This window comes from Macadamia integrifolia, chromosome 4 (genome assembly GCF_013358625.1).
Source record: "Macadamia integrifolia cultivar HAES 741 chromosome 4, SCU_Mint_v3, whole genome shotgun sequence".
NCBI classification, from domain to species: Eukaryota; Viridiplantae; Streptophyta; class Magnoliopsida; order Proteales; family Proteaceae; genus Macadamia; species Macadamia integrifolia.
The window spans coordinates 1217628-1232492 of record NC_056560.1 but is presented as its reverse complement, the minus strand read 5'-3'; the positions used below and the strand labels follow the sequence as shown (position 1 = coordinate 1232492).

The window sequence follows — 14865 nt, the reverse complement described above, 5'->3', positions numbered from 1 at the left end:
TTATATACAGTTTATACTCACTTAAATCTTATATAAATATATAATTCAATACACATTTGAAGTATTGCTAGTCCTTTGTGATAAGTGAAATGATACTTGTACAAAACCACAATGTTTCATATTGATGAAAGCGTAACCGACACTTCCTTGCAACAAAATCATGCAATGCAGATCAATCAATAGAAAGAGAAAAATATAAATAAATAAATAAAAGAACTCTAGTGAATTAACGGTAATCATTTATGTATTTTGTTCAGGTGCGCATTTATTTTTTCATATTTTTATTGTTTCCATTTTTATAATCCGGTAGAATTGCACTTTGTTATATTCAACAACATTTAAACTAAACTTGATGAATTAAAGAACAGACACACTTATTATGTAACTCTTTTATCGTATCATTGTTTTGTGCCGTGAACATGCTCCCACTATTAAATTCAATAAAATATCTAATAGTGAATGGTTCAAGCTTCATTGATATTACTTTCATATGAAACAATAGACATAATATATCCATATGTAATGAGCAATAATATTGTTCAAAGTTGTCATCAATACTTCGGTTTAATGAAGTAACGGCCTCTTCCAAACTAAATGCAATAAAATAGACGATCAAAAATAACAAATTAGGAGTCCTTGCCGAGTAATTTACCTATCGTAACCCATTTTTCTCCCTACGAGGCTTAATAAATTTGTTCCCTGTGTGGGTTCTCCATAATCCACACCCCCTCCCTAAAAAAAAAATAAAAAAAAAAATGCTAAATTAGTACAAAATATTCATTAGATTGCTCATTCTAAAAAAGTTACAAATGAACCATTGATTACATACATTTCATCCTCATTTATGTCTCTTACCAAGTAGAAATATAACCGCTTATATCTATTTTTTATTTTACTTTTGGTAACAACCATATATCAATTCCTCATTAACTAAGGATATGTATTTTCTTAAAGGAAGGGTCACAAGTACGGAAGTACCCAGTGGTCTCAAACTCTCAATTACACTTTTTTTTACAATATATTTTCTCGTTAACGTGTGGAAAGTATTTGTATTAGAGTATACCATATAAACAACAAAATATGTTTAGCTACATAAAATTTATTTTACCATATATATGAAACGATACAATGAAATAAAGATCTCAAATGAACCACCTTGTTATATGGTAAATGAACATCAACTTGAACACAGGCATGGATATTTTTTGAATAACTTGATTAATATGTAGGTGAATATTCTTTTTTTTTTTCTTTTTTTAAAAGCCACAAGCATTGTATCTCACACTCCCACCACAATCATGGAATTTTACAAATTTTTTGGAAAACAGTTCATCATCACAAGGGGCACAGTCCAAATCATCTTGGATACCACTGCTTGGACACTACCACAGGGAGAATTTATTACAAGGCATGTTGAGTTTATAGAGACCACTTTCCCATATGTGGCTCACTACCATACCCCTATAACACCATCCACATCTGATGACCTTTGGCTAGCAATCACCACTACCCACCCCTCCTCAATAGCACTTGGATGCGTGACGCCTACCACAGTTTTGCAACCTATTAATCTCATACAACCTCCTTCTCCCCCTCCACCAACTAATACTACTGATATGGATCCCACCCCCTCTACTAATGATGATGCTCCAACTGCAGCTCCACTTGTGTCAAATTCACCTATGGTTCCAACAATACAAACAACTCATCATATGACTTTGAGGCCCCATCCTCGCCATCAACGAAGTTTTCACTTCCATCAGCTTCATTAGCTCAATATCACTCTGATATAGTGCCACCATGCTATTCAGAAGCTCGCAAAGATGAAAGGTGGTGTGATGCAATGCAACAAGAGTTCAATGCCCTTTTAAAAAATGGCACTTGGATATTAGTATCTCCTGTATCTGGGCTCCATGTTATTGGCTCAAAATGGGTCTTCATGATTAAAAAGGAAGTCTGATGGCACAGTTGAACGTTGCAAGGCAATGCTTGTTGCCAAATGATACAATCAACAAGAAGAAATCGACTACACTGAAACCTTTAGTCCAGTAGTCAAGGCCACAACTATGCGCACAGTACTATCTATTGCAACCATTAACAAATGGGAATTAAACAGCTTAATGCAAGTAATGCATTCCTACATGGAAATATCACAGAGGATGTTTACATGTCACAACCCACTGGTTTTATTGATTTTGACAACCCTCAACACGTTTGCAAGCTTCAAAAGTCTCTTGACGGCCTCAAGCAGGCTCCTAGGGCTTGGTTCAATTGGTTGAGTACCTTTTTGCTTCACCTTGGTTTTGAAGGTTCAAAGTTATAAACCTCTTTGTTCTATTTCAAAAAAAGGATCACAATGCATCTACTTATTGGTTTACGTTGATGACATTGTCATCACTGGATCAAATCTTAAGCTAATACATGAGATCATAGTGGCTCTTGGAAAGGAATTTGCCATACGCAACCTAGGTTTGCTGCACTATTTTTTAGGTATCGAGGTTGTACCACATGATACAGGTATCATCCTATCTCAGCAAAAATACATTGTGGATCTCTTACAAAAAACTGGAATAGACGGTGCAAAACCTATTAAGATTCCAATATCTATCTCAACCACTCAATCTCGAAAATTCAGGGGAGCCCTTAATTGATGCAACTGAATGCCGTAGTATGGTGGGTGCATTACAATATGTCACTCTAATAAGGCCAGATATTTCTTTCGTGGTCAATAAAATATGTTAGTTTCTTCAAGCCCCCACAGAAGACCATTGGCAGGCAATCAAGTGCGTATTACACTACCTCAAGCAAACACTGACATCTGACTTACTTATTTCACGTGACTGCACTAGTCAACTACAAGCTTACAGTGATGCCGATTGGGCAGGGTGTGTCGATGATCAACGGTCCACAAGTGGCTATGCAATATTTATTGGCAGTAATCTTATCTCCTAGTCTGCGCTAAAATAACAAATAATTGCTCGCTCTTCTATTGAATCTGAGTACCGGGCATTAGCAAACGCGACAACATAAATTATATGGTTGCAGTCTCTACTACAAGAATTGGGCCACCCAATGATCGAGCCTCCAGTATTATGGTGTGACAACTTAGGTGCAACATATCTCACTGCCAATCCATTGTTTCACGCTCGAACAAAGCATATCGAGGTGGACTTTCACTTTGTTCGGCATTTAGTCTCCCAAGGTCGTCTTCAAGTACAATTCATCTCAACCAAATATCACTCGTTGATATATTCACCAAGCTTTCCACCAATAGATTCAATTTTTTACATGACAAGCTAAGGATTACCCATCGCCAACCATCAGTTGAGGGGAGCTGTTAAGCACGATGGTTTCTAACAATTCAAATTCAAATTTTGAATTTGAATACTAATAGACCTAGTCAATGTAAATCCCATTTTTTGTAGGAGCTACCTAATCAGTCCGAGCTTATCTCTTTGTAAGTGTAATTTTCAAATTTAAATTTAAATATTATATAAAGACAACCAAACCCAATGATACGGGTATGGCAAATATAATTTTAAATCTGCTTTTACACTTCACTCAGGTGGAACAGCAAAATGTCTTCTCCAATGGTGATGTGACCATGTGATTGGACTAGTGTGTTATCACTAAATTCACACCCCTATCTGTAAGGTTGAAAATGCCATTTTCATGCTAATTCAAATGGTGAAATACCCTTAAATGTGGAGATTGCCTCCTCACCATAGGTGGAGAAAAACTAATCCCTGATTCAGTCTCCCATGTAAAGGCATTATCCTACTCTTGTATGATCATGTTCCCTCCATCAAATCCTCTCCAACTTACTTTCTTCTTCTTTTTTTCTAAACTCCTACTACCTAAGTACTCATAAACTGTGGGGTGTGGATAAATGTATATGGACCCACAAAGCAAAACAATACATTAAGAAGTAAGGAATTTGATCAATTTCGATTGATTGGTTTGATTTTTGTTCGTTTGATTCAAAGTTTGACGAGTAAAATCCATGCTGGCTAGGCTTGGACTGTTGGCACTTGGCCAAATTGTCCATTCCAATTCACCCTAGAAGTGCCCCTCCCATTTGCCTTATATTTTCTCTTTCTCTTCTTTTTATTTTTCAATTAAGATTTCTTTTCTTAACGAGGACCGAGTCATTTGAGGATTTAGGTGAGTAGTATCAAGCAAGTAAGAGGAGTTGAAGATGAGTAGCCTCAAGCAGGTAAGAAAAATTGAACAGAGATCACTTGTCAATTTAGACCATCACTCATGCCAACTCCGCCAACCCTTGAAGATCGATAAAGAATGATTTACTTAAAAATAATGTTATAATTCTTCTTTTGATTGAGTTGGGACTGTTGGGTGGAAAATCAACATATAATTGGATGATAACATGAAAAACTTGTCCACAACATCTAGTGGCCAACAATATTATCATGTGGAAAACAATGACTCCTTTCTCTATTGTTTTATATTTGCTATTCAATAGAAAAGAATGGACATAAATTAAATTTTATAAATTTTTGTTGCCAGAATTAAAACCATTCTATGACATTATAATGGTGGTCCATATTCATAGATGCGGTGTCTCATTTCAATTCAATACGATATGAGAAAAAAAAAAATTCTAATCCAACGGATTTGGCAACCAATCACAACTCTTTAAGTTTCTAATGGATTATCTCCTTGATTGAAATAATGAATGTTCACTTGTCAATTTTTATTTTTTATATAAATAAATATATAAATATATTGGGTCATTAAGGAGACAAGCGTGGTTGGAAAACATAACAAAGTGGACCGTTATGGGATCCAAAAAGCAACCTAATATTTTAATTTCAACTTTTTCACTTTTGAATATTGCATATCAGAACCAATCTATCTGGTTCAGTGACTGTGAATTCATTTTCTGTCCTAGGAATTCCTCTAAATGTCCTTAATCAACTTAGGTGTTTACCGACCCTCCTATTCACCAATTGCCACGGCCAATTATTATTATTACATTCTTTTCACTTTTTATTTTCATTTCTTACCCATAAACATTTTCTTAGGTTAAAATTTTCAATTATTAATAGAAAGTATAATAAAAAAGGTTAGAATTAGCATTGTTATATTGTGGATCTTTTTCCTTGAATTATATATAGTTTATACTCACTTAAATCTTATATAAGTACATAATTCAATACATTATACATTTGAAGTATTGCTAATCATTTGTGATAAGTGAAATGATACTTGTGTATACAAAAAAAAAAAAAAGTGATACTTGTACAAAACCACAATGTTTCATATTGATGAAAGCGTAACCGACACTCTTTGCAACGAAAATCATGCAATGCACATTAATCAACAAAAAAGATAAAAAAAATAAAAAATAAAAGAACTTTAGTGAATTAATGGTAACCGTTTTCGTATTGTGTTTAGGTGTGCATTTATTTTTTCACATTTATAGTTTCCGTTTGTATAATCGGGTAGAATTGGACTTGGTTATATTTGACAACATTCAAACTAAAACTTGATGAATTAAACAACAAACACACTTATTATGTAACTCTTTTGTCGTATCATTGTTTTGCGCCATGAACATCGCTCCCACTATTAAATTCAATAAAGATCTAATAGTGAATGGTTCAAGTTTCATTGAGATTACTTACATATGAAACAATGGACATAATATATCCATGTGTAGTGAGTAATAATATTGTTCCAAGTTGTCATCAATACTTTGGTTTAAATAACGGCCTCTTCCAAACTAAATGCAATCAAATAGATGATCAAAAATAACAAATTGGGAGTCCTCGCCGAGTATCATTTACCTATCGTAACTCATTTTTTACCCTACATAATAAATTTGTTCCCTTTGTGGGTTCTCCATAGTTCACACCCCCTCCCTAAAAAAGAAGAAAGAAACACTCACTAAATTAGTCCAAAATATTCACTAGATTGCTAAATTATAAAAAAGTTACAACTGTACCATTGATTATGGACATTTCACCATCATTTACATCTCTTACTGAGTAAAAATATAACCGTGCATCTAACTTTATTTTATTTTTGGTAACTACCCATGGACATCTATCAATTCCTCGTTAACTAAGGACACATACTTTGTTAAAGGAAGTCTCACAGGTACCAATGGTCTTAATTGTGCCTTTTTTTTTTTTTTAATATAGTTTATCGTCAATGTGTAGAAAATATTTTTATATAGTATACCATATAAACAAAAAAATATATTTAACTACATAAAATTTATTTTTATCATACATATAAATTGATACAATGAAATAAAGATTTCAAATGAACCACATTGTTATATAAGTAAAGGAACATGAACTTGTACCACACTCCCACCACAATCATGGATTCAAAATGCAAGTTAATGTGATTGAAATGTGTTGATTAATTTGGATATGGAATTTTACAAATTTTTTGGAAAACAGTTTATCATCACAAGGGGCACTTTTGAACTTTCATCCTATAGGAAGAGCGTTGTTGTTTTTTTTTCCTTCTACCAAAGTCGGTGGAGGAGCACTCATTTTTTTAAGTAATAAAGGCATAAATGGTAAATGGTAAATGGTAAAAATAAAAGAAATCCACGTCACAGTGAAAATCTTTCATTTTTTTGGTAAATAACGGGGAAAATCTTGATGAATTAAAGAGACGACCGCCGAAAATCTTATGGAAAACAAAGAGGGAAATTCAAAACCCGTCTGAAAAGTTAATGTCATTTCAAAACTCCGCCCTCGCCGCTTCTCTCCTCCTTTAAGAACCCAAAGGTCCCGTCCCAAGTTCCCAACTGGAAACGATCGCCATTGTGTGTTCTTCACTTCATCCATGGCGACAACGCATCATCGTCAACTCCCTTGCGATGGGGATGATATTTGTATGTTGTGCAGGGAAAAGCCTGCGGATGACGATAAGCTTATATGTAATACGTGCGCTACTCCATGGCATCTTCGATGTCTCTCTGTTCGTCCGGAAACCCTAGCTTCCGCTCTCCAGTGGGAGTGTCCCGACTGTGCTCCGGCCGCAGACGATGTTTCGGCTCCTACTGTTGGAGTTCCCTTAGCATCTGCCGTGTCTGAGCCGTCTAGCGATTTGATCGCTTCGATTCGAGCAATTGAGGCCGATGAATCTCTAACGGCAGAGGAGAAAGCGAGAAAACGGCAGGAGCTCATGACCAGAGGCTGTCGATCGCCGGATCTCGATGATGCCAAGTTGAAAAAGAAGAGGAAGACGAACGATGTCCTCGGCGTCCTAGACGAAAGCTTAAACTGCTCGTTTTGTATGCAGTTGCTCGATAGACCAGTTACGGTTAGTATAATTTTGATCCCCTATCTATTTTCTGCAAGTTTTTGATTTCTTTAGGTTTCCAAAAGTTTCATTTGCTAGTTGCTGAAGTTCGTTTGGTGTTCTTTTCTATATGAAATTTTGAATCGGTTTTGTGGGTGCCGGAGACTTCACGGTTTTGTTTTCTCTTAATATTATGATCGAAAGCGACCGATTTACAATCCAGTTCTGTTTTCTGCTGAGGTGTTAGAGCTATACACACGATGTCCTCTTTTCAGTCTCAAGTCATCGGAGAGTCCTCTAACTGCTCCCATCTATGATTTGCTAGTTTCAATATCTTAAGAAGCCTCGAGTCATTTAGATTGTTTTTATTGTAAAGTGACAAACACGACTAGAGTTGCTCTGTTAGTTACCATGCTCTTCAGAAATTGACGGAGTTTCTTTGTGCTAATGTTCTGATGATTCTCTCCTAACAGTTCTACAGAGGAACGAACTAGGACAGTGATATAATATAACGTTTTTCGATAGGTTTGTTTTTTCCCCTACCTTTTTTTATCTTATATACTTGGCGCTTCCATTTTCGAGTAGGATGGATGGTTCCTATCCTTTTGTTGAGTTTTATTTGGTGATTGATCTGTTTTTGAATGTTGTTTTATCTATTGCTCAAAACGAATAGATTTATTATCTTTATTTGCCAAGCATTTTGGTTTTTTTTTTTGGGGGGGGGGGATCGGACTTTGTATCGCCTCTTGCTGCCGACTGTGTTACGGATCCCCAATTCTGTAGGTGAAGGTAACTCACATTTGGCCTGAGTTCAGATCCCCACAACGGACGTTCGTCTAAACGGACACTTCATTTGTCAATACCTGTCCCTCTTGTTTCCATAATTACCACACTGAACCCCTTAAAATAATCACAACTCCTTTTAAGCTGCACAGGCGAGGTCAAGAAAGAGAAGCACACAGCAACTTTTCAGTCTTACCGGGATTTTTCTGGTTTTTTTTTTTTTTTTTTTTTCTTTCCTTTTTCAGTGGAAATAGCTGAAAGGGTAGGGGGGGTCTATTTCTATCCTCAGAAATAAAATCCTATGCGAACCTTTTCTACATTTCCAGGCGACAATCGACATAGACAGCTGATGTCGATAGTGTGAGTCATGAACTGATTAGCTTTGCAGCAAATCCAAAATCCTCCCTTGGATTGACATAAATCTCATGTATGAACGTTCATACATGTCTCTTAGATGGATCCGAATCCTCTTTAACGATTTTCCCGCCATCTGCTGCTTGACTATATGCCTGTGAGAGGTTAGAAGGCCGATGGACGAAAAATCAGCGGAGATGATCCCAATTCTTAGATGTAGGTACCAGCTAGTGTCTCACGCCTAAATAGAGGAAAAAAAAAATTAGTATCAACATTGTAAAGACTACTGACTTTATCACCGATAGAAGGATAGATATGGAAAGAGGAGGGTCCTGAGTCCTGACCCTCTCATCGTTCAACCAAGGAAAACTTTGACCTTGTGGCTCAGTAGGTGAGCGTTTCTTTTAAGCAGTGGAGAAAAGAAATTTTTTTTTAATGAATATTTGGGTTACCGTTTATCAAGAAAAATTTAGGTTATCATTTATCAAGAAAAAATAAAATAGAAATTTGTTGAGAGATGGGGGAGATTGGTTAAACTATTTTCAGAGAGACCCACAACTGCACTTCGAAGTTGATCTGCACAAATTAATTTTAGGAGAGCGTGACAAAACTTCTAAGGATGGGATGTTTAGAATAGACGTAGATTGGTCCCATCTGAAATTCAGAGCGAAATTCATTGTATTTTCTTGGATTTGGATCGATCCATATCCTCACCGGTCAATGCATTCAATTGTAACCAGTGACTTTTTTCAATGTCTTATTTTATTATTTAGTAAATTAAATTAAAATAAAGTTTTATAAATGAATAGAACGATCCATATATGCACAAAAATTTCAACCCATTTAGTGACAGCTATTGAATTTGAAGGGCTTGCCTCCCTTTCGAGTAGGATTTCTATATTATTTTAGCCCTTTGTTTCGCTTCTACTTTTCTTCCCGAACAAAGGGCAGACGGGGAGCATAGTGTCCCTGCCGACACGCGAGACGCAGGGACATTACTTATTCTTGAGTGACACATGGTCGGTCATGATGCGAGGGTGCATTGCCTAACTGCCTTGATTCCTCGCATTGCCTAGCTGCCTTGTTTCCTCTCTTCCCATTCGCTTGGTATCATGCCCACGGAATGGCATTCTGTTAGTAACATGTCTGGACCCCACAGATTACAATTCTCTGAGGCAGTGGAATCCAATTCCATCCCCATCCATCTTGTGCAGGGACGCTGTGTTGGCAGCGGAAACCAATTTTTAAATAGTTGGATAACAAATCCTGCAACACGGATTGGGTCAGCCTTGTCGTTAATCGATTACACCGAGTAGAAACAGACTTTCTTTGAAAAATTATCCTTTATGCGTTTCTCGAGGAATGTCTTTACTTTGTTTATTCCTGAAGTTGGGTGGAAATGTAGCCATTTTCCCCCACGATAGTCAGTGTCTGATGCTTCACGAACTTCTTTCATTTTTTTTTTTTTTTGACAAAGACGAACTTCTTTCATGCAATGCGACTTTGCATCCCTCTCTTATCTTCACATTTAATGTGCAACCTACGCAATCAAGAGCTTTAGAGCATGCGGCGAAATCTTGGATTGTTGTTCCGGTCAATGGTGGGGTTCATGCTGATTCCACACCCAGAATTGACTGATAAATGTTTACATTGTTCCTAAAAATTAATCTTTAATTATATAAATTATTTTTAAATTTCTGTGCCAGTAATCTTTTCTTTGACCATACGTCAGAATAAGCACATTTGCGGATGGTTGAACTAGAAGAAGTTAAGCTATACCATGTGATTTTGTCATTCCATGTATGGAAATTATACCAATGATTCGGATTTTGCTATCTTGATAGAATACGTATGGTTGCTTAAATTACAATGCATAAAATGTGTTTTGGGTTTCCTTTTGCTTTGACGAAATATTTTCCATTGAAACAGGAGCCACTAAAAACACACTGCCTGAATGTGAATAATTATGCTTGTTTAATTATGTTAATTCGATAGTAATAGCTGTTAAGGTTCCCCACGATTGTGTTTTTGTTGTAGTAAGAGCGTGTGCTGATGATGCTAATTCTATTTTGCTGTTTCAGACCCCCTGTGGCCACAATTTCTGCTTGAAGTGCTTCCAGAGATGGGTGGGTCAGGGAAAGCGTACCTGTGTGAAGTGTCGTCGGACCATCCCCGACAAGATGGCGAGTCAACCTCGTATTAACTCAGCGCTTGTCGTTGCCATTCGTATGGCTAAAGTGTCAAATTTGACAGATCAAACTGGACCGCAGAAGGTCTACCATTTTGTACACAACCAAGATCGACCTGATAAGGCATTTACTACAGAGAGGGCTAAGAAGACTGGAAAGGCTAATGCATGCAGTGGGAAGATATTTGTTACGGTGCCGCCTGATCATTTTGGACCAATCCTTGCAGAGAATGATCCCATCAGGAAGCAAGGTGTGTTGGTTGGGGAATCTTGGGAGGACCGTATGGAATGCCGGCAATGGGGGGCCCACCTTCCGCATGTTGCAGGGATTGCCGGCCAAGCGGATTATGGTGCTCAGTCAGTGGCACTTTCCGGGGGCTACGAAGATGATGAAGATCATGGGGAGTGGTTCCTCTACACGGGGAGGTTTGTTCCTGCATTTAATTCATTTTCATTTTGAAATTAGTTGCTGTTTCATTTTTGTTGCTACAAGTTTTGGATCTTTTATGTATTTATCTCGTCGATGCTGATTCCTATTATTTTGTTGGACATTGTCATTCTTTACTCTTATGATCGGTAGTGGGGGTAGAGACTTGAGTGGAAATAAGCGCACGAACAAGCTGCAATCCTTTGATCAGGAGTTCAAAAGTATGAACGAGTCTCTTCGTGTTAGCTGCAAGAGAGGATACCCAGTTCGAGTGGTGAGGTAAGATTCATGTTGGTTCCGCTTTCATGCTAGTACATTCAAAAACACATCAAATTGTTAAAATGCGTAGAGATTATTTGGTTTGTGTGCATCAGATGAAGATTTAGAGTCCAATTAAGAACTGGACGATTACTAGGCTCTGTTTTTTGGGGGGGGGGGTGCTATGGTAGGTCCCAAATCAGTGTTTTCTAGCTTTATCAAATGCCTTATGAAGATGAACATTCCTTGAGCCACCGTACTAATTGTCTATGGTAATCTGAAGGGGTGATACACGAATCAAGCATCATTGGGTATTGTTAAAATACTTCAAGACCTAACATTCTGTGATTACTGGTACAGCAAAATTGGTAATCAGGAAAGTAGTAACTAGTCTTCTCCATTTCATGTCGGTTTACATATATGTAGAAAGAGAAACCATGGAACGTTTATTCTCACTCCCAGTCCAAAAGCCACATGCTATCAGTTATTTGTTATTTATTATTATTTCTAAAGTGATCTCATTAATAAGATTAAAAGAGATCAGAATATACATAGCTTACAAGCCAATTTGAGTATGAAAGGTCCTTAAAATCCCACCTTTAATTATTAAAAGGTGAACAAGTTGTAATATATGCGGTTGGAAGTCTTATCACTGCTGGTCTCTTAGACAATTAAGATGTTATTACGTTGTAAAAATGACCACTGTTATAAGGCATCATTGTGCCTATAAAGGCTATTGTGGTTGTGAATGTGTGTTTTAAATTTTCTTATTTCAATTCCGTCATGTGAATACTTGTAAGTGAATCAAGATTAGTTTGACCTACATTTTATTCAATTTCTTATGCACAGGTCTCACAAAGAGAAACGATCATCTTATGCCCCAGAAACTGGGGTGCGGTATGATGGTGTTTATAGGATTGAAAAATGTTGGCGTAAGGTTGGAATTCAGGTAGATATCTCTCTCTGAATTGGTGGGAAATCTAATTTTTGAATTGTCATATATTGCCTTTCTTCTGGCCAGATTTTTTTACTGAACCCCTCCCCCCACCCCAAACAAAAGGGTAAGAAGGTTTGCAGGTATCTGTTTGTTCGATGTGACAATGAACCTGCACCGTGGACAAGGTTTGTGATTTTTCCAGGAACCTGAAATTACTCCCAAGTAGCCTTTTGTTGGAAATTTTCTATTTTTTGATAGGCCTGTAAAGTTCTCTTTTGGTAAATTCTTCTGTTTCGTTATCTGTAGTGATGAGCATGGAGACTGCCCAAGACCTCTTCCTTCAATTCCTGAACTTAAGAAGGCAACGGATGTAACGGAAAGGAAAGAAAGCCCAAATTGGGATTATGATGTGAGCAAATGTTTCAACTCATATTTTCTTCTTTTTTTTTTAATGGGCAACTCTTTAAGTTTTGCTCCACTCCTGTGCAACCATCAAGGACTCTATATTACATATTATTTGCTGCAGCAATGTAAATGATACATGAGTTAAGTTTGTATTACATGACTGATTGTGGTTTTTTCAAATCACATATGGATGGCGCATTTTCATCTTGCAGCTGAGGCGTCTTCATGTCCCGTTCTTAGATGTCGGCTTTTGTTTTGCAGGAGGAGGATAATAGTTGGAAATGGAAGAAGCCACCACCTTCCAGCAGGAAAAAACAAGTGGCCACAGGAACTCCAGGGGAAATAAAGATGATGAGGGCTGCTATTAGACAGGCAAAAAGAATGTCGGCAAAGGAGAAGCTCCTAAAAGGTTTGCTTCCTTAGATTTTGTTCTTTGTCCAATTACTCACTCTTGCTATTGACTTTGTTCATTGCAGTCCTCAAAGATGCTATATCATTTTCCTTGCTAATAAGGGAAAATGGCTTCTGAATAATTGCCCCGTATCAAGTTTGATATTTCATTCGGGCGATGCTAAAATGACTATTTATTGCCGTCCCCAGGCCTGTTCCATGATTTTAAATCTAATTGAACCTTAGGGGTTCACAAAATGTGCGTCGACTCCTGTTAGGAACGGATGGTGGGGGCTTAGTTAGGGTTTTGTTTCACGGGGCTTATTTATTTTCAGTTATCCGTGGGAAATGAAGCTGGAGTTAGGTACTTTCCATAAATAACATTTCTAGGATAGAGAAAGTCGTCCTGTTCTTTGTGTAGTTCCATCAGTCAACAAGTAAATGAAGAATGTAGTCTTTGATTGGATGCGATCATGTTATTGAAATTCTCAATGTAAAAGAGAAAAAGAGGAATAGGGGAATTTGGTTTTTATAAATTGAATTGTAATTTCTATTGAACTTTTGTTAATTTTGATGTAATGTCTGTTTTCATGCAGAATTCAGCTGCCTGATATGTAGGAATGTGATGACTCTTCCGCTTACAACTCCTTGTGCTCATAATTTCTGCAAGCCTTGCTTGGAGAATGTCTTCATTGGTCAGACTTTTGTAAAGGAGAGGACCTGTGAGGGTAGACGGACACTTAGGGCACGGAAGAATATCATGAAATGCCCAACTTGCTCAAATGACATCTCGGATTTCCTTCAAAACCCACAGGTATGATATTTTTACTGTGGATGTAATTTGTATGATTTATTATACATATGCTAAGATCAGAAATAGATTTCCAACTAGTTAATTTATGAGGGTTTTAATTATTACAGGTCAATAGAGACGTTATGAATGTCATAGAGACTCTAAAAAATAAGAGTAATGAGGAGGCGTCCAAAAATGCTGAGGAATCATGTGATGAAGCTGAAGAATGCAGTGAAGAATGTAGTCTTGCTGGGAACTCTACTGTTGGGTCGATAGATGAAATGTGCAATGACGAAACTAATGTCATTGAAGATTCATCCGATGATGTGGAAGGTGTACAGGAAAAACAAAAATGGACTTGCAAGCAAAAGAATGCTGATGGTGGGGATTGCTCAAAGGTTACTGAAAAGGTTGAGACTGGCATAATAATATCTGGAGAGATTCCTGATGCTGTGAATGTACATACTGAAATTTGTGCTGGTCTGGTTGAAACATCAACAGATGTTGGAGAAGATTCGCAGGCTTTTGGGGTTGAGAGAACACCTAAGCGGAGCAATAAGCGAAAGAAAGCTGATGAAGGAAATGACATATCGAAGCAGAATGTTAGGGTCACCAGAGGACGGAAAGCTAGAGAGGAGGTGGTTGATGAAGGAAATGATTCACCATCAAGTCCTCTTAATGTTCGATCTGATGATGGTGATGACTTTGAATGACCTTCATTGTTGTGGGTGAAAACATTTAACTATTTTTGACAGCGGAAGTTCTTCCATGATAAGTTGGAAGACCCTTCACTATAACTGGAACTAGCAACAGCTGATTGATGCCTTCTTATTTTTCCCTCCAAAGAACACTGGAGGGATTTGCCATTCTGGCTGCTGTTGCTACTGCTGCTTTGGCATTTCTTTCATCTATGTAGAACTTGAATGGATAATGATGCTAAGAAGCAGTTTATATAATTTCTCAAATTTCAGATACAATGTTTTTTGTGTGAAAAAAATGCTATAATATATACTTATTATTTGTCATGTTATAGGACAGATGAC

The 14865-nt window shown here is 37.1% G+C and overlaps 1 protein-coding gene across 1 annotated transcript; it reads left to right on the top strand.

Annotated features, from left to right (window-relative positions):
• The first annotated feature begins 6707 nt into the window (after window positions 1–6707).
• LOC122076829 (E3 ubiquitin-protein ligase ORTHRUS 2-like) lies at window positions 6708–14847 on the top strand. The gene is made up of 9 exons (XM_042642414.1): window positions 6708–7308; window positions 10506–11038; window positions 11193–11318; window positions 12147–12246; window positions 12358–12419; window positions 12541–12643; window positions 12901–13048; window positions 13626–13843; window positions 13951–14847. Exons 1-9 carry the CDS (start codon window positions 6829–6831, stop codon window positions 14533–14535), a joined length of 2355 nt encoding a protein of 784 aa, XP_042498348.1. The 5' UTR covers window positions 6708–6828; the 3' UTR covers window positions 14536–14847.
• Window positions 14848–14865: the final 18 nt, after the last annotated feature.

Coding starts and splice junctions, on each gene's coding strand:
- LOC122076829 (XM_042642414.1), top strand. CDS start 6,829: ATGGCGACAACGCATCATCGTCAACTCCCTTGCGATGGGGATGATATT. Junction 12,247..12,357: donor GGCGTAAGGTTGGAATTCAG/GTAGATATCTCT, acceptor CCCAAACAAAAG/GGTAAGAAGGTTTGCAGGTA. Junction 13,844..13,950: donor ATTTCCTTCAAAACCCACAG/GTATGATATTTT, acceptor TAATTATTACAG/GTCAATAGAGACGTTATGAA.